The sequence below is a fragment of the Caenorhabditis elegans genome, chromosome III (assembly GCF_000002985.6).
Source record: "Caenorhabditis elegans chromosome III".
NCBI lineage: Eukaryota > Metazoa > Nematoda > Chromadorea > Rhabditida > Rhabditidae > Caenorhabditis > Caenorhabditis elegans.
In genome coordinates this window covers 13,211,293-13,230,028 of record NC_003281.10, presented here as the reverse complement: position 1 = coordinate 13,230,028, position 18,736 = coordinate 13,211,293, and the positions used below count along the sequence as shown (strand labels likewise).

Sequence of the window (18,736 nt, the reverse complement as noted above, 5' to 3'; positions counted from 1 at the left end):
TTCCAGTCGCTCTATCTCCCCCTTTCTCCAATCTAATGCGCGCCCTCATTTGAATCTCCCGCCAAGCTCAATGGTCTCGCAGCGAGTGTGCGCCGCGGGTCTCACCGCGCGCGCCCTCCTTGCTCGTCCTAATTCGCTGGCCTAAATTAGTTTTACCTCAACTCCCTTCACTCGTCTCGTCGCCGCACCAGCGGCACGTTCCTTCTTTTAATTTAATTCCTTTCTATTTAAACACTTCCCTTTCTATCATTCCTTAGCTAATAAATGGGGTTTCATGGAAATAACATGTGTTACTCGTTCACACCGCTTATCCTCCTCTTCGCTCGGCACTCTGCAAACGCCAGTTCTCTCTTAGACTCTTCTTCCGGCTTGACCCCAGTTGCGGCTCCCCAACCCGCTTACACTGGGCGGTCAACAACTTCACTGAAGCCTACATATTATCGATTATTTTAACTTGCCGGTCACAAGAAAATTCGATAATTGGATTCGCCTCTATATGGTCTATTTTGTCGGGGTTGTTCGTGTTTTACTCTCAAATTCTGATTATGAGTGATGGAAACAATCGCTTAAAAAACAATTTCATTGCAAATCAAATACACCGGAATTAATTAGTTTTTGGAAAGAAGTGTTGGAAAATATTAAGAAATCCGGGACCGGTAACGCCCCAATAAACCCGAATCGTTGAAAAAACTGAACATAAAAACCGCCAAAACTATGATCGAATGTGAAGAAAAATTAAATAACATAAAAACGCTAAAACTGATAATTTAAAGTTAGAAGAGCAAGGCTCATCAAGTTCAGGATCTCCAATGTAATCTGGTATGACGATGGGCGGTCCACAGTTGGTACAGTAATCTTCACATTTTGGACATATCAGGGAACCTTCTCGAAGCCATCCATCAACAACTTTTTTGATGTGTATTTTTTGATTTTCAGCGTAACATGGATACATATCTGTTGCATTATAAGAACCAACATAGAGTGTTCCATTTGTGCATTGGTGCTGAAAATTTTTAAACTGATTTTTTTCCAGCAAAATACTTAAAGGTGGAGTAGCGCCAGTGGGGATATTGTCTAAATACACTTATATTGATCCAAAACAACCGAATATCATAATAAAACACTTTTAAAAAATTTTAAATGTTTCATAATTTCAGGACAAAGTTTTGGCAAATTGCCAAAATTTTGAAATTATGAGATCTTATGAGGATGTTTCGACCCCTACAATATTTAAAAATAAATAGTTGAAGTAAAATTAAAGTATAAAAAATTTAGAAACAATTATTTTTTTTGGTCGACTTCCAAAATTATGATTATGAGTGGCAAAAACTGAGTAATTTTTCACTTTTTGACAGTAAATAAAAAATCTTCAAAATTTTTCCGAAAAGTATTATTATGATATTCGGTTATTTTAGGACCATTGGAGCGGTTTTTAACAATTTCCTCACTGGAGCTGCACCACCTTTAAAATTTGGCATAATTGTTCTTAAGCCCAACAATGAACTTTTACTATTTCGCATAGGTAATTGCAGCTTTATAAAATTCGAAAGTTGTTTTTTTGCAGACTTGTGACAGTTTTAAAGATCTCTAAAATTAGACAGATATTTTGCAAACTTTAAAAACAATTTCAGAAAATTTTTTTTTGAGGGAATTCAGAATTTTTTCAAAAAGTTGCTTGGAATGCTTGACCCAATATTAAAAAAAACTTAAAAACAAAGTCTACCAAAATCTGCAAAAAAATCTTCTTTTTTACGATCCTCTAGTGAAAAATTGCACTGAAAAAGCTTGGAATCGAAATATACTTTTGAAAATTACCGAAAAAAATTTTTAAGAAGATTTTGGAAAAATAATTTGAAAATGTCTAGTGGTCCAAAATTCAAACAATTTTTTTTTGTGACTGTAAAGAGAAAATCTCACCTCATAACACCCAGCCATATAATGCGATAAAACTCGAATCCTCCCACACTTTCTCTCAGTCCACGGTTTCGGAAATTCGAAACATTTGGAATTTGCTCCATAAACCTCTAGAATATCCTCTCCCTCTTTACCATTCCCTTCAAGTTCACATCTCGAGTCCTTGTGTTGAGTTTTATCGATCAGTTTCCATTCGAATTCTTGTAAAAACGGGCAATAATCAGCCATTTCAACTGAGCCACCGTAATATTTTGCTCCATCAGGGTTCACTCCGGGGAGGCTCATAAAATTACGATATTGGGAAGGGAGCTCTTTTTGGAATGGTACAAGGTTGCACAATGCTAGAGAATCACGTTGAGTTGTACATCTGGAAAAAATTGGTAGTGTAGGGCAGAGGTGGGCGGCAATTGCCGTTCGGCAAATTGATTTGTCGACAAATTCGGCAAATCGGCAAATTGCCGGTTTGCCGACTTGCCGGAAATTTTGAATTCCGGCAATTTGCCGCTTTGTCGGTTGGCCGAAAATTTTTATTTTCGGCAAAATTCCGGTTTGCCGATTTGCCGGATATCAGATTTGTCGGAAATGTTTAGAGGGATTTTTTACATGACGGGAACACATTTTTTCCGTTTTTTCTAGATATTTTTACAGAACTTGCTTACTTATCAAAATAAATGTAGGAATATTCATAGAATGTGTTTTATTTGGCCATTTGAAATCAATTTTGGAAAAATTCTGAAATTTCCAAAAAAATAAGTGCAAAACCACAATTTTCCGAAAATTTTCGGCAAATTCGGCAAATCGGCAATTTGCCGGTTTTCTGGATTGCCGGAAATTTTAAATTCAGGCAATTTGCCGATTTGCCGGAAATTTCAATTCCGGCAATTTGCCGATTTGCCGGAAAAAATCGTTTGCCGCCCACCCCTGGTGTAGGGTAATTTTCTGCCACATAAAGGCGCATGGATTTATCCGGATGGTCCCGCAACGCGAAAAATTATATAATACATTTTTCACATTTTTAATGTTTTAGTTATTATTTTTCAAAAAAAACAATTTTAATAACAATTTATTTATGTATAACTTATGCCCCCATCCGAATAAATCCATTACACTTTAAATATTACAGGCACACAAAACTTTGAGAATGCGTATTGCGCAGCATATGTATTTGACGCGCAAAGTATCTCGTAGCGAAAACTACAGTAATTCTTTAAATGACTACTGTAGCACTTGTGCCGATTTACGGGCTCGGTTTCGAAATGGAGTAAAATAATTTATTTATCGATAGAAAATTTAAATATGCAAAAAAGTGAAAATAATATGTCACTATTCGGAAAGAAATTCATTTAGAAAATCGAGCCCGTAAATCGACACAAGCGCTACTGTAGTCATTTAGAGAATTAATGTAGTTTTCGCTACGAGATATTTTGTGCGTCAAATATGTTGTGCAAGACGCATTCTCAGAATCTTGTGTTCCTCCCGTAATACCGCAATTTTTCAACAAAAAAATTGATTACCTAGTAATTGCCATCGACTTTGATCCGTCATGCTTTATATCACTGCAGTATGGATAAGCATCTTCACCTCTGAAACTAGAAATTTTAAAAATAAAATAATTGGAAACTAACAAAATCTTTTTCTCATGAATCCATTCTCCGCAACTTTTCATCGCGAAATCACATCCAAGCTGCTTTCCCCAGTGAAGATCTTCGGCGACTCTGGAAAAAGAGGAACGTTAGGTGTTTTTGGTTTAATTCTGGTAGCAAATTTTTACAAGCGGAATGGGCGGAGCTTAAAACCGTGCCGCAAATGAGCACTTCGCAAACGGAGAAGCGCGCTTTGATCGTACTCTTCTTTCTTTTTTTCGTGATTTTCTCTATATTGTTTTATATTGTTTTGCCTATTAGTTTCGCCTATTACGAGAACATAAAATTCTGTGAATGCGTATTGCGCAGCATATTTGGCGCGCAAAATATCTCGTAGCGAAAACTACAGTAACTCTTTTTATGACTACTGTAGTGTCGATTAACGAGCTTGATTATTATAATGATTTTTTTTTTCGAATAGTAACACTATTTAATTTTCCTTGGTTTAATTTTAAGAGACTATCGATAAATAAATCATTTTAATTCATTTAAAAAATCGAGCCCGTAAATCGACACTACTGTAGTCATTTAAATGACTACTAGTTTTCGCTGCGAGATATAGTTATATTTTGCGCGTCAAATATGTTGTGCAATACGCATTCACACAATTTGTGTGCCTGTAATTATTTTTAATAGATTTTATGGTACAGATTTTCCAAATTCTTTGATTTTTTTTTCGTTTTTTCGCTGTTTTTTTCCAAAAAAAGCGAAAAACTAATTATCAGCCCTGTTTCTTACTCATAATTAGGTTGATACCATCCCGTATCCTCCAAAAATGCCAACGTTAATCGAGAATATACTGGATTCTGAGTGTGCGTGCCAGTCATTGCTTCGTTCTGAATTTAAAAAAAAACTATTTGTTTATTTTCAAAGAATTCAAAACCTCATATGCCCGTTTTTCCCAGTGTGTTAAATAGGTTCCCTCGCCTCCTTGATTCTCAAGCTCCGCCCCTTCAAGCTTATCACATCCGAAATGTCTTCGCGCTTCTTCTCGAACTTTTGGCGTAACCATCATGTGAATCGGGTGGATAACCTAGAGATTTTAAGTTTATTTGAAACAAAATTTTTTTTAACTGACTTTTCCTTCTCCAGTCCACCAATTCTCTCTCAAAACCGTGGTTATTGTGTTGCTATCCCAATCATAATACCCTTTCTGTTTGTTCAGTGAGGTAGGTCGTCCGTAGCGATTCCTGCAATGATAGGACTCTTATACGCCCGCCCTGCCCGCTGTCGACGTGCTTCCGTGGCGCAATAGGCAGCGCGTTCGGCTGTTAACCGAAAGGTTGGTGGTTCGAGCCCACCCGGGAGCGAAACTTTTTTTAAAAATTTTTTCGTCCACTTACCTTTTTGTCCTAGGTTTACCTTCCGAATCACGAAAGAAAGCGTATAATCCAACAGAGAATCCTAGGGCATGAAGTATTTCATGTTTTACAGTGCTCGTAAGTATTTCGTAATCATGATTGTGAACAGACAAGGCGCTCGGGCAAAGATTCACATTTCCAGCTATAGGGCGATCAAAGTCAGCTTCTTGTTGGCAGTGAGCAGCATATGACAGAGTTTCAGGGCCTTCGCATCTTTTGGAGTCATGCGCAGTGACGTATCTGCAGTGATATTAATATAGTAATTTTTGAAATTTGAACTTATAAAACTAAACTTACAATATAAAATCTGTGTCCTTAACTCCTTCGCCCAGTTCTCCAGTGGTTTTACAATCATCAGTATTATTACATGCCAAACAGTCCTAAAATATTGCTATTTTAAGTTTTAAGTTTTCAAAAACGAGCTTAAAACGAGCTTATTTTAATAAAATTTAAAAAAGCATTCCGTCGAACCGGATTCGAACCAGTGACCTAAGGATACCTGCTAACTCTACAGTCCTCCGCTCTACCAACTGAGCTATCGACGGCACGGCGCTGCGTGTCTCAACTTACCAACAAATGATCACGGGGAATGTCTGCCTCTCCACACGTTGTTCTCTCTCGGCAACCTTTGTCACATGCAACATTTCGCATTCCTTGCTTGTAGTAGTAGAATGAGGAGATACACTTTCTTAAAAAGTTTAAAAGTGCCTTCAAATTTTTGATTTATTTTTTTCTTGCAACCTACCTTCTCAACCGAATAGGTGTCGTCATAGGTCGAACTCTTAGTGCATTTTCCCAATATCCAACAGCTTCAGGCAATAATGTGGTATTCACAAAATTTTGTACTTCAGCTGTCAGATTCTGTATACTTTTGTCATAGTGTAATTGGATTCTCAATGGAGCGAACTTTTCAACTGGAGGGGAGGTTGGATCTGAACTTGGTAGACCTCTACGATGACGATGTGGATGTTCGTGTTCTATTGGCACTTCCAGTAATATGTCTTCTATTCGTGGATTCTGAATTGCAAAGAAGATCAATTAGTTCAGTTATATGAAATTTTTGGTCAAAAAATTTGAAAAACTACCGCATTTTTCAAATTTTTTGGAGAAATTGTTTCAAAAAATGCTTATGGTTTTTGATAGCTTATATCTTGGTTGTTTTTAGTTTTATCGAAAAATTTTCAACTAGTAAAATGAAGACAAAATATTTTTCTAGATTTCGACGGTTAGTCAATTTTGAGCAAAGTTAAAAATAACCGAGATACAGGCTGCCAAAGTAGCCAACGTACAGTAAAATTAAAGGTGGCATACCACTTGTGGGTTTAAAAAAATTGTCAAAATTTTTTTGCTTTAAATGACAGAAAATATGCCGGTATTACTGTTTAAAAAACTTTAAAATTTTTAGATACTTTTTAATAATTTTTTTTCAATTTTGCAAAAATAAAAAAATGTAATTATTTTTGAATTCCCGCGCAAATGAACTACCTATTAAATACAGGAAGACAAAATTCTGAGAATGCATATTGCACAGCATATTTGACGCGCAAAATATCTCATAGCGAAAACAACAGTATTTGTTTAACTGACTACTGTAGTGTCGATTTACGGTTCGATTTTTAAAATTAATTTGTTTTCAAATAGTGACAGCGATATTCTTCATTTTTTGCTTACCTAATTTTAATATTCTATCGACAAATAAATTATTTTAATTTTTTTTTTCAAAAATTGAGCCCATAAATCGACTACTGTAGTCACTTAAAAATTACTGTAGTTTTCGCTACGAGATGTTTTGCGCGTTAAATATGTTGCACAATACGCATTCTAGAATTTTTTGTCCCGTAAAAAAATTAATGAATATTTCAAAGAATACCTGATAAGAACATGGCAATTGATTTGAGAAGGGCAAGAAATTTAGGAAATAGCAGGCAAAGAATATGAATATTAACCGGGGTTTCATTGAATATTTTGTGTATAAGTGATGATCTTGTAGGTAGAAAATGACGTCACCGATGAAACATGAGATTTTGTTGAAGAGTGTTCTGTAAAACTTTTTAATGACTTTTGGTAACAAAAAAAAAAGAATTTTGAAGAGTTCGATTTGAGAAAAATTAGAAAAAGGACACAAAGTATTGAATTCTAGAACATACAAATTTGCGACGAACTTTCAAAATGAACGTTGGATAATTGATCCGGATGTCATGGAAAACAAGGTAATTAGAATCTAATTTTGGGGTGAGTTTTGAGAGATCCTAATAAAATTGAAAGTTGACGGAAAGAAAGGCAAACGGAGACCTAGTTATTTCCCCTCTATTATTAAGGTGTTGGAACATCCAACAACGGGAAAGGAGGTGAGAGTTCAAGGACGGTCAGACAAAAAAGGATGAATAGCTGGGACATGGAGATGGTACTTAGATAGTGGAGGGAGACGTTGGGAAAAGGAGAGAGATATTTGGGAAACTAGATTTAGAGCTATTTTTCTATTTTTGCTCTTTATCTTGAGCAGGGGCGTGCGGCAAGTTTTAAAATTTGCCGAGCATGGCAAATTTGACAAATTCGGCAAATTCGCCATACTGGGTAGATCACAATAATTTTTCAGTTTGCCGAATTTGTTGCATACCAGGGCTGTGCGGCAACCGAGATTTTCGGCAACCGGCAATTGCCGGAGTTGCCGAACCCTAAAAATTTCGGCAACCGGCAACTTTTGGTTGCCGAAACTGTGGCAACTTTTTGGCAACCGGCAACCAGATTTCAAAGTTTTGACATTGGTCAAACATATATTTTTGTTGAAATTATATTTTTGAGCGTTTTGGAAAATAGTATGGCCGTTTTTTCGTTTACAGTGAAATTTTAGCATTTTTCAGGCTCTCTGAATGCTTTTTTTCTGAGCTACCAATTGTTTGACATTGACATCGGCAGTTGCCGAAGTTGCCGAAAAAGTTCGACAATTGCTGAAGTTGCCGAACTCAAAAAATACTGGCAACCGGCAACTTGGTTGCCGGTTGCCGCACAGCCCTGCTGCACACCCCTGTTCTTGAATTTGGTAGAACTTCTAACATCCCGTATTGCGAGAATTTTCCGGGTTTACCAAGGAGTCGATAATTTTCTAAAACATTTTTGTGATTTTCTCGACCAATTTTTTATTGATTTGTGATTTTTTTCAAACATTTCTAAACAGTAAAACCGTCCAAAATTTTTTAGGGTTTTCCAAATTTTCAGTCAAACTTTTGGTAAATTGCCAAATTTCTTAAAATTTTGGGGGTTTCGAGAACTTTTGAACCTTTATAATTTTCAAATAGAAATAGTATGACATAATTAAAATGCGGCGTTTTTTTTTAACCGTATTTAAAAAGTTCAAAAAACTTTTTTGAACAGTGTTGCTATTATATCTGGTAGTTTTAGGGTCTACTGGTATTTTTAAATTTTACAATTTCCAATTTTAAATTTAATACATAATGGCAATTTTAAACTACGTTTCATTAGAAAAACTAGGGAAATAACTAATTGTAGAGCTGAGCGCTGTTGAATATTTTTGACAATAAACTTATTTTTTTAGATATTTCAAAAATAATTGTTTAACAAAAATTGTATACCTTACAAGCAGCAATTTGAAAACTGTCAAAGAAAAAGTTAAACTTTTTTTTAAAGTTTTTGTTATTTTTTGAGAATACTGTAGCACTGTCGCATGTTAGACAAAATTTGAATATTAATATTTAAAACAGCATGTTTTAACAAAATTCAAGCATGTTTTAACAAAAAATCCTTACAAAATTAACGTAGTCACTCAGAAACAGGAAGAAACATGAGGGGGGGGGGGGGGTAATGTCATTGGCATACAGGAAAAGGTAAGCATGTTTCTTTGAATGTCTCTCTGCCCATCCACTCTTTTGCTCTTTTCAAATAATAGAAATACAAAAATAAATAAAGAACGGAAGAAAAAGAGGATCTTGGCACCGGAGAGGGGAAAAAGAAGTTCGAGTGGTCACTTTCTACCGGATTTTATCTCATTTTTTCGCCTTTTCAACACTTGTGTTCGCTTTTCTTCACGGAAAAGCCAGTTACTGTGGGAAATGGTTCTGTCTTGTAATATGATATGTCTTGATTTTTGAAAATGTTGAGAATCGAGGAAAACAATACTTTTTGAACTTGAACTTTCATTGGAATCTGTGGAACAAGAGATGAATTTTTTTTAATTTGAATATATTTTTTTTTAAAAGCTAGAGGCAGGCAGGCGTGCCTACTTCTCAAGAATATTTATGTGTTGGATGGTGCGCGGCAATTGAAAATTTCCGACAATAGGCAATTCCGGCAATAGCGGAATTTGTCAAATATACCGATTTCCGGACAATTCCGGCAATTCTCAAACTAGTTAAATTTTGAAACTTGAAAAAATTTTCACAGTTTTTTAGTATTCGGTTGATCTTCTTTTTTTCAAAGAAAATGATCAATCCTTAAAGGATTAAATATTTTAATTTTGAACTTGAAAATAGAAAATTGTTCATTAAAATGCATGTTCAGGCTCCTAAATCTACATAAAGCATCAAATTTATATTTCCGGCAATTTTGATTTCCGAATTTGTTCCGGCAATTACCGTTTTTCAAAATTTCCGGCAATCAGTAATTGCCGCTCACTCCTGGATGCAAGACTCCAACTTAAAATTCTATCAAAAATTCTGAAACTTTTGGCTATTTATTTGGCTACTAAAAGTCACAATAAAGAAAAATGGAGCAACAAATCTACTTTAACCTACTAATAACTCTATTTAGTCAACATCTAAGTTGTCCTTTCATCCCTCTCAAAGCGGTAAATATGGGTTGTTTCGAACACATTGTCAAGAGTTTTGGCGGCGGAAATATATTGAGGAGGTCTCTAATGGAAAGGTTTGTTTGTCGTGTTCCTTTTGATCATTCACAGAAAAAAAAACTATGAAATCTAGAAGACAAAAAAACATTTGGAGAAACGATTCGACGATTAATCTGATTATCACCACTTCTTCATTTCTCGCCCCTTTCTTTGTCCATTTTCGGTCAAGTGTTAAAAATCTCTTAGGTACACAGATTAAGGAATCAAAAGGATGGAATGGTAGAAAAACAGACTAGAATTTTGGTGATAAATTGGATTTTTAAATTTAAATTTTAAAAAAATTCTATTACAATTACAATGGACTTTTTAGTGAATAATATTAGAGAACTTCGAAACTTTTTAAAGAAGGATCACCAGTAAAAAGAACTTCACATAGTGCTAAAATAAGTCAATATAAAAGTAAAACTTTTCTTTTTTTTTTTGAAATTTTACATTTACATTCAAAAATTGGGGTCATATTATAGTTTCGGAAGTAGACTAAAAATGTTGATTTAAAAAACAGATCATTCTTGTATTTTAATCATGTTTTTAAAACAAATTGTAATCAAAAATTGCAAGGGGAAAATATTGTGGCGACTTACCAATACTTCGGCTGTAAAATTTAAAAAGTCTAGCAATTTTTTGCATTAATTTTTTAAATATTTTATTATTACATCTCTTAAAAAATGTTTCTCAGATTTTATGAATCAGGTCCTAATTTTTCTAACGCACACTAGGTCAAGTAAGTTTTGGTCATTGAATTGGGTTTAAAGGTGGACTACCGAAATCTGAGACTTTGCTTTTTTAGACCCAAAATTACCCTAAACTACCAAATACCGTAATGAGACATTTTGAAGCCCCACTGGCCAAAAATTAACGAATAAACTCTTAATAAAATAACACAATATTTATAGAAGAGTGATGATTAAATAAAAATTAAGTTCCCGACGCTGTAAAAAAGCTCACTAGTCAGATTTGGTAATCCAACTTTAATAGAATACTTTTTCTACATAAAATAGAAATTCTAAAAAAAAATGTATAGCTATCCAATTAAAAGTTAAAACAATGGTATATAAAGAAAAATGTTAGTAGGTACTACATACTTTTACATAATGCTTGAGCATCAAAAACAATAATGTGAAGGGGGTCCACTAGAACTTGCAATGCATTAAAAAACACAATAGCTAATTGAAAAGGGCACGTAATGTACTTGAACATGAACACAATATATCCTTCTGCTCCATTTCTTTTTGAACCCTCTTTTGAAATAGAACTAACACTATTCTGATTTCAAATTTAATGGGAAAAGGATGAATAGAATAGAGGAGTGCAGTTGGTGAAAGAGAGGGGAAAGTGATATTAAGTTTATTGGGTTAATGGGAAGTACATTTCGTTTTTCGAAGTCGATTAATGAAAAAAAAACGGTTTGGTGGAGGGAGATTCGCGAATATACTTCTGACAAAAAATAGTTTTTGGGGGAAAAAAGGGCAATTTACTACTCACTTTAAAAAAAACTCAAAAAAATTTTGAAAATTTTTTTTACTCAGTTTTTCCCACTCATAATTTTTGAAGTTGGCCAAAAAAAAAATTTTTTTTCGACATTTTTTCTGTTTTAATTTTGTTCAAATTATTTGTATTAAAAAATTGTAGGGGTCGAAACATGCATGCGACGTTTCTTAAATTTCCTCAAAAGCTCGTATTTTTCAAAAGTTTGGCAATTTGCCAAAACTTTGACCGGAATTATGAAAAATCTAAAATTTTTTGGAGTGTTTTATTATGATATTCGGTTGTTTTGGATCATTTTAAGTGCATTTGGACAAAATCCCCACGGGCGCTACTCCACCTTTAATGAAGAAAAAGGAAATAAATTGTTCAAAAAAATTTTTCGTATTTCAAAGTTTTTTAAAACAATTTATGAAAAAAATTCCGCAAACGGTTAAATTTGCCGGATTTGATTTAAAGAAATATATAAATAATTTATGGTTTTTTCTTTATCAAAAACTAAACAAGCAACGCAAAACAAAGAAGAATTTCTGTCGAAATTGAAAAAAAAACCAATTGCGGCACGGTTATATGGGCGGAGTTCAGAGGCAAAAGCGCGGTAATTCAAATTAGATATCAAACTCATATAAAAAATTATTAATACATAAATTTGAAGCCGAAATCATACATAATAAGTCCACCGATAACAAGCAAACAAACCGGGCGGCTCATTAATAATCCTCCTATGTATTTTCATTGTATAATCACCTTTTACATATTTGAGTAATAACCCACATAAATTTATGAAAATTAAGCCAGCAGCGTTCCACCCAAAAATGGGTTGAAAGACAGAAGGGTGCTTGTCACTTGATACTCTTCTTCATCTTCTTCTATTGAATACAAAACAGGAAAAGGGGCGAAGACTCAACAGATTGCATGTTTGCATTTCTGTTTGTGATGACTAGAGCTCACTTATTATGCTCATGGGATATTGAGAGAGAGAGAGAGGGAGTGGGAGTGAACGGACCCGCTTGCGGTTCCCGAATGAGTGGAGAGAAGTTGATAATGAGCATGAGAAATGAGATGTGATTAGTTTGAGAAAGGAGAGGATTTGATACATTTGAATAGATACTTATTAACTATCACTGCCACTTTATTTGGGTATTCTATACTTTTTAAAACACCCAGAAAAAAATTTGGTGGGAATTTCAAAATTTCAAAGAGAAATTAATTCGGTGAGGAATTCAAATAGGTTCAGAAAATGGAGGGAGTTCGAGTTTTCTGAGAAAAATGTTTCGTGAAAAATTCAAATTTTCTAATTTTGGCAGGATGTTAAAATTTTCCTTCCAAACCATTTCTGACGAGAAATTTGAAATTTCAAAATTCCTGATAAAAATTTTTGCCAGTAAACTAAAATTGTCTCAAAAATAAGTGTTTTGTCTGAACTTCGAATTTACACTGAAAAAATTCTTTAAAAAAAAAAGAATTCTCAGAAAAAAAAAATTTCTTGGTGGGAAATTCAAATTTTCTGAAAACAAGTATTGCAATTGCTATGTAGGGGGAAATTTACAAATTATGAGAAAAACAATTCGGCTGATAATTCATTTTTTTTAAATTTTCTCAAAATGAAGTTTTTGGTCTGAACTTCGAGATTACACTTAAAAATTTTTTTTTTTAATAAAAAATTCTCAAAAAAAATTTTTTAGCTCGAAATTCAAACTTCCAACAAAAAAATTGGCGGGAAATTGTAATTTCCAATAAAAACAATTTGGTGGGAAATTCTAATATTTTCATAAAACATAATTTTTGGAGAATTTCAAATTTTGTCAGAAAAAAAATGTGACGGAAAGTTCCACAAAAATCAGAAAAACCGCGACAGATTTGGAAATTAAGTGAAATGATTAGAAAAGAAGCCATAAAAGAGAGAAAAGCGGAAGGAAAATGAGTTTGACCCGGATTCCAAGAGAACACGAGATGTTAGACATTAAAAGTGAAAGGGATCCGCAGATTTATGTTGATTTAAGCGAAAAAAAAATTAATTTGCGGGAAATTCTGATTTAATAGGATCTTCATAAATAGATAAGAGTTATCTCGTGACTTAATCTGTGGGTTTTTAGATTTATTGGCTTAAAATTGGGACATTTGAAATCAAGATATTACCGGAACAGAAATTTCTGAGAATGCGCATTGCGCAACATATTTGACGAGCAAAATATCTCGTAGCGAAAACTACAGTAATTCTTTAAATGTCTACTGTAGCGTCGATTTACGGGCTCAATTTTTAAGTGATTTAAAAATTAATTTATCGATAAAATATTTTTTGTATGAGAAAATAATATATCGCTATCATTTTTCGAAAATAAACTCATTTCCAAAATCAAGCCCGTAAATCGACACAAGCGCTACAGTAGTCATTTATAGAATTACTGTAGTTTTCGCTACGAGATATTTTGCGCGTCAAATATGTTGCGCAATACGCATTCTCTGAAGTTTCTGTACCCGTAATAATGTTTTTTTTTGTTTAATGAATTTTTAAAGGGTGTTTTAAATATTATAATAAAAATAAAAAATAAATCTTGAAACTACAAAAAAAAAGATTTTTCTGGATTTTGATATTATTTTAAATTTTAAATTATTTTCGAACTTGGAATTAATCCAATTTTTAAAATTTAGTTTGCTCAATTATTTAAAAATTGATTTAACATAAATCAATGCGAACACCAATTCGTTATCCCTTCTACAGATGATTTTTCAAAAAAAAAAAACACAGAACAGATTGCCATAAAAACATGCTAAAAGAAAAAAATAGTATTGAAAAATTTGAGTGCACTAGAAAAATAGAAAACCAGAGAGGCCGAGAGAAAAGGATGAAAATAGAAAAAGAAGACGTGAAAGTGAGTGAGTGCGGGGATGAAGAAATAGAGAAAAGTGAGAGAAAAACGGAAAAAAAAGAAGAAGACGAGAAATTGGTTGAATGACCCAGGATTGATGAAGCACGGAGAAAGTGGAGGTGAATGGTCTGAGACGGTGTTGGGGAAAGTTGAATTATTTTACATCGGCATTTTTTTAATTTTCTCTTTGTAAAATGTATTAATCCCTTAAAAATATAGCATTTTTATGACAGAAACAAGAATATTGAGACCAAATTTAAACTAAAGAAGTTCACTAGAATCTAGAAGTCTAGTTGGCAATTTGACGTCACGAAACTTTTTCTTTGAAAAAAGTGAAGCCACTCTGATTCCCCGTACTGGGCTCGCAATTTGCATCGTCCTCTGAAACAAGGATTGAGCGACAAATGTCGTTTGGCAATTTCGGCAAATCCGCACATTGCCGGTTTGCCGGAAATTTTCAATTCCGGCACTTTGCCGATTTGCCGTTTGCCAGAAATTTTTATAGGGATTTTAATAAGACGGAAACACTTAAAACTGTGCCTTTTTGAAATTTTTTCCCGTTTTCATTATATATTTTCATAGAATTTGATTACTTTTCAAAATAGATGTAGGAGCACAGCACCATTTTGCCGATTAAAATTGAAATTCTGAAATTGCCAGAAAAATGTGCAAAACCACAATTTGCCAGTTTGCCGATTTGCCGGAAATTTTCAATTTCAGCAAGTTGCCGATTTGCCGAAAATTTCAATTCCGGCAATTTGCCGATTTGTCGAAAATTTAAATTCCGGGAATTTGCCGATTTGCCAGAAATTTTCAATTTCTGCAATTTCCCGATTTATATAAAAACATGTATTTAAATACATTTGTGACGTCACAAATGTATTTAAATACATTTTTCTACATTACTTGAATAGCCCCATCAGATGTAGAAACTTTCACGGATAGGCAATTTGCCGTTTTGCGATTTGCCGGGAACTAAAAAAAAGTATAACCACTCTGTTTACCCGTACTGGGCTCACAATTTGTACGGTCCTTCATTTGACATAGAACGGTTTTTGATAAGGTGTTATATAACTCATCTTATTAATATTTATGGTGATAAGTGCAATGGACATTATGCCGATTATCAACACACGCGTGTTAGCAGGTTTCGCATTTTTATTTAAAGTTTTGGTACTAGTATATTTTAAATTCCTTTAAATGACGACTTCCAAAAAAGTGGCAAAAACTGAGAATTTTCCAATTTTCAAAAAATCATATAAAATTCAATTTTTTTTTGTTCTGAAGTGGTTCCTAAATTTCCAGAATTCTTCGGAATTGAATTCTGGAACTGAATGAAGAATTCTGAATTTTTTTTTTTGAAATTTGCGATTTATGGAAATTTCCTTTTTTTTTAAAGCTATTTCAAGAATATTTAGGCAAAAAGCCAACAAAATTACCACAATTATCAACATTTATTTACAAAAAACGTAGAATAACTTGTGACAAAAACGGAACACCCGATTTTCCAAAAAAAAAAACACACAAAGCTTAAAATTACCAAAAAAAAATTACTGTTGATAAGACGTTTCCCTCTTTCTCTCAATAATAATTGGAACAGTGAGAAATGCTGTGAACATTTGTAACACAACTATAATCAGCATACAGATTCCGAAGATCATCATTGTAAAATCGAGACGATCCCAGACAGCTGACGAACATGTTGGCTGGCCGGCGAAACAGTTCAAATTTGGCAGATTTTCGGCTCCACAGCAGTTGTACTAAAATTTGATGGTTTTAAGCAGCTCTAATTTTTAAAAAAAGTCAAAGTTGAACCCGCAAGATGTCTGCCGCTCCAACATTTTTTTACAGTAGAGTTGAGAAACATTTGTCAACAACATAGATGTAGAAAAAATTATTGTGAACCAGGCTTCGTGGACTCTCAAGAAAATTCTAGAGGTATCCAGATTTGTCTAGAAAGTTTTAGCAGTTTCTAGAATTTTTTCAGAAGTTTCCAAAATTGTTTAGAGAGTTCTAGCAGTTTCTAGATTTTTTAAGTTTTCAGGTTTTTCTAGAAAATTCTTGAAAACCGCCAAAAATTGGGCAAAAATGCCAAAATTTTTATTTATTTATTTTTTATACCCCTACAGTACTACTACAATATACCCCTACTGTACTACTACAGTACCCCAGCCATGCCCCCACTAACCCCTAACCAATATCCCTTCAAAAGACAAAATCTTACTTTTGCCAAAACTTCAGTACACCTACAGTACTCCTACAGTACCCCAACTATGCCCCCACTAACCAATATCCTTTCAAAAAACAAAAAGTCACTTCTTCCAAAACTACAGTAATCATACATCACTCCTACAGTACCTCTACAGTACTACTGCCGGCTCTATCGGCTCTGTCAGTACAGTCTGACCTAACTCACCACCTGGAGTGACCTTATATATGGCGTATTCTTTTTACCAAAACATTAAAAAAAATAATTTGCATTTTTTCCCCAACTCACTCTAAAATTAAACGCAGAAATATCAGCCTGGGCATTCATGTTGAACGAATCGAAAACATATTCCTTGACAGTTCTTCTAACGGATCTTCTCTTCACCAACACGGTAATACCAATTGCAATTTCCAAAAGAAACAAGATAACCATAAACAGAAAGTATGGAGCCTGCGAATTTTATATTGGACTATGTATTGAATAGGCTCTCACCAATAGATACTTGCTCCGGATAACTGCTCCAATAACGCCAACAAATCCGATTATCACATTAGCAATGGCAAATCCGATGATTATCCAGAAAGAGACAATGATCTGAAAATATAAAAAATATTCATGAAATTATTTCAGGCGAGCGGAACTTGTAGGCATGCGGAAGGCATGATGCAGGCCAGAGATGTGCGGCACTTGGAAAATTTCGGCACATCGGCATCAAAACATTCCCCATCAACCTACCCCTGTTCTAATATCCGACTTCACACCAGCCAATGGCTCCGGATCATTATCCCTCAATATATTAGTCCGAATTTCCGATTCGAAGCCTTTATCAAAACGAATCCAAAGTGTGAGAGCGATTACTGTAAAACCGACAAGCTGAAAAAATTGAAATATCATATGATTAGTTCTAAACTGCTTTTTTAAAGTACTTACCGTTTGCGCCAAGTTCAAGAAGAATAGAAAAATCCGTGCGAGAAAAGTGCAAAATGACATGGTGAGCTGAAAATATTTCATCACCAAAAAACATAATAAACAAAAAAAGCGGGTTTAGATCTGCAAACGACATCAGAAAAGGTAATTCAAGTCATGTTTGCATAAGGTTTTCTGCTGATTCATTGGAGGAAAGTAGTGAAAATAATTTGAGAAACGAGTTATTTTTAGATTTGAATTTCTAAATTTGCAAAAATTAAAAAATATATTATTTTGGCTTGCTAAGTTTATCAAGGGTTCCGGCAATATTACTGAATTTATTCGACTTTAATTCTAATTAGATTAATTTTCAAATTTTAAAAAATTAGGTACTTCATCGAAAAATATTAAAATTGCACGTTTGCTTTAAGACATTTGAACCTAATTTTCTCAATTCCTGATAAATTCTCCTGAAATATTCGGACAAATGCGGTTTTTCAACATTTGCAACAAGGGTGGGCGGCAATTGCCGTTCGGCAAGTTCGGCAAATTTCCGGTTTGTCAAATTGCCGGAAATTTAAATTTTCGGAAATTGCGGATTTACCGTTTGCCGGATTTTGCCGGAATTGTTTAGAGGGATTTTTATAAGACGGAAACACTGTGCCTTTTTGAAACTTTCTTTAGATATTTCCATAGAATTTGATTACTTTTCAAAATAGATGTAGAAACATTCATAGGATGCGTAAAATTTTGCTGATAAAAATTGCTATTCTGACATTTCCAGAAAAAATGTGCAAATCCACCATTTTCGGCAATTGCCTCTTTTTTTGTCGACAAATGCAGTGAATCGGCAAATTGCAATAAATATAATAATAAGGAAAATATATATATAATAAGGCAAATAAATATATAATAAGGCAAACCAAATATACTAATCCATCAAATAATAAACTTATGTACTAAAAATATCAAATTGTGACCATTTGTTGTGGTCGGAAATGGGATACCTCTAAAAAGGTGGGGGAGCAGAAAAGGTGAAGAGATCATTTTCTTGCCCACAACCGAACAAATAACAAACAAAACGTACTAGTCATTGTTAATTAAAGATTAAAAGTAAACTGACAAGTTGTACACAAGAATAAAATACGAAAATGTGATGAAATATTCATTTCAATAAATCACATTATTTATTAAAATTTTTCCTAAATTAATTTGATATTTGCTAATTCAAAATTTTGCTTTAAAACATGCATTTGGCATCACAATGACCATATATCATAATTTAAAAAATTCTAAGTTTTTAATAATTTTTTGAATATTGGAAAAATCTCAGTTTTGCCGCTTTTTCGGAATTCAAATTTTTATAATTTAATTATATTTAAAATATTAATATTCAAAGGGTTTCAAACATGCAACAGTTTTCTCAAAAAGAGGCAAAAACTGAGTAATTATCAATTTTTGACTGTCAAAAAAAAAATGAAAAAAAATTT

The 18,736-nt window shown here is 33.6% G+C and overlaps 2 protein-coding genes and 4 non-coding genes across 7 annotated transcripts; 2 read left to right on the top strand and 4 right to left on the bottom strand.

The window, feature by feature from the left end:
• Positions 1 to 563: 563 nt before the first annotated feature.
• Positions 564 to 6,957, bottom strand: Y43F4A.1 (Leishmanolysin-like peptidase). 2 transcript variants are annotated; one of them, NM_001027699.6, is made up of 12 exons: positions 6,789 to 6,957; positions 5,664 to 5,935; positions 5,489 to 5,606; positions 5,216 to 5,298; positions 4,901 to 5,158; positions 4,636 to 4,747; positions 4,441 to 4,590; positions 4,296 to 4,393; positions 3,540 to 3,629; positions 3,429 to 3,497; positions 1,918 to 2,281; positions 564 to 1,003 (listed from the first exon to the last, which is right to left on the bottom strand). In NM_001027699.6, the coding sequence occupies exons 1-12, from the start codon at positions 6,873 to 6,875 to the stop codon at positions 713 to 715; spliced, it is 1,992 nt and encodes a 663-aa protein (NP_001022870.1). In that variant the 5' UTR covers positions 6,876 to 6,957; the 3' UTR covers positions 564 to 712. The 2 variants fall into 2 exon arrangements, with proteins under 2 accessions (NP_001022870.1, NP_001022871.1); NM_001027700.4 differs by lacking the exons at positions 564 to 1,003; positions 1,918 to 2,281; positions 3,429 to 3,497; ... (4 more) ...; positions 4,901 to 5,158; positions 5,216 to 5,298 and having other exon boundaries at positions 5,545 to 5,606; positions 5,664 to 5,779; positions 5,826 to 5,935.
• Y43F4A.5 lies at positions 4,792 to 4,878 on the bottom strand. The gene has a single exon (NR_052825.1). It is a non-coding gene; the product is annotated as an Unclassified non-coding RNA Y43F4A.5 (non-coding RNA).
• On the top strand, positions 4,795 to 4,867 carry Y43F4A.t2. The gene has a single exon. It is a non-coding gene; the product is annotated as a tRNA-Asn (tRNA).
• Positions 5,370 to 5,469, top strand: Y43F4A.6. The gene has a single exon (NR_052824.1). It is a non-coding gene; the product is annotated as an Unclassified non-coding RNA Y43F4A.6 (non-coding RNA).
• Positions 5,380 to 5,463, bottom strand: Y43F4A.t1. The gene is given in 2 exon segments: positions 5,380 to 5,415; positions 5,427 to 5,463. It is a non-coding gene; the product is annotated as a tRNA-Tyr (tRNA).
• An 8,608-nt stretch (positions 6,958 to 15,565) lies between the features above and the next one.
• On the bottom strand, positions 15,566 to 17,363 carry tsp-3 (Tetraspanin). Its single transcript, NM_067323.3, has 5 exons — positions 17,271 to 17,363; positions 17,076 to 17,213; positions 16,833 to 16,934; positions 16,629 to 16,790; positions 15,566 to 15,891 (listed from the first exon to the last, which is right to left on the bottom strand). Exons 1-5 carry the CDS (start codon positions 17,328 to 17,330, stop codon positions 15,682 to 15,684), a joined length of 672 nt encoding a protein of 223 aa, NP_499724.1. The 5' UTR covers positions 17,331 to 17,363; the 3' UTR covers positions 15,566 to 15,681.
• Between the last annotated feature and the right edge of the window lie 1,373 nt (positions 17,364 to 18,736).

Bases quoted from the DNA above. Each gene is read 5' to 3' on its own strand.
- Y43F4A.1 (NM_001027699.6), bottom strand. From the start codon at position 6,875: ATGAAACCCCGGTTAATATTCATATTCTTTGCCTGCTATTTCCTAAAT. The intron at 4,748-4,900 runs GTAAGTGGACGA...CTATCATTGCAG, and splicing joins GGTAAACCTAGGACAAAAAG to GAATCGCTACGGACGACCTA. The intron at 3,630-4,295 runs GTAAGAAACAGG...CTCTTTTTCCAG, and splicing joins TGGTATCAACCTAATTATGA to AGTCGCCGAAGATCTTCACT.
- tsp-3 (NM_067323.3), bottom strand. From the start codon at position 17,330: ATGTCATTTTGCACTTTTCTCGCACGGATTTTTCTATTCTTCTTGAAC. The intron at 17,214-17,270 runs GTAAGTACTTTA...CAATTTTTTCAG, and splicing joins TCTTGAACTTGGCGCAAACG to CTTGTCGGTTTTACAGTAAT. The intron at 16,791-16,832 runs GTGAGAGCCTAT...TAAAATTCGCAG, and splicing joins TCCGGAGCAAGTATCTATTG to GCTCCATACTTTCTGTTTAT.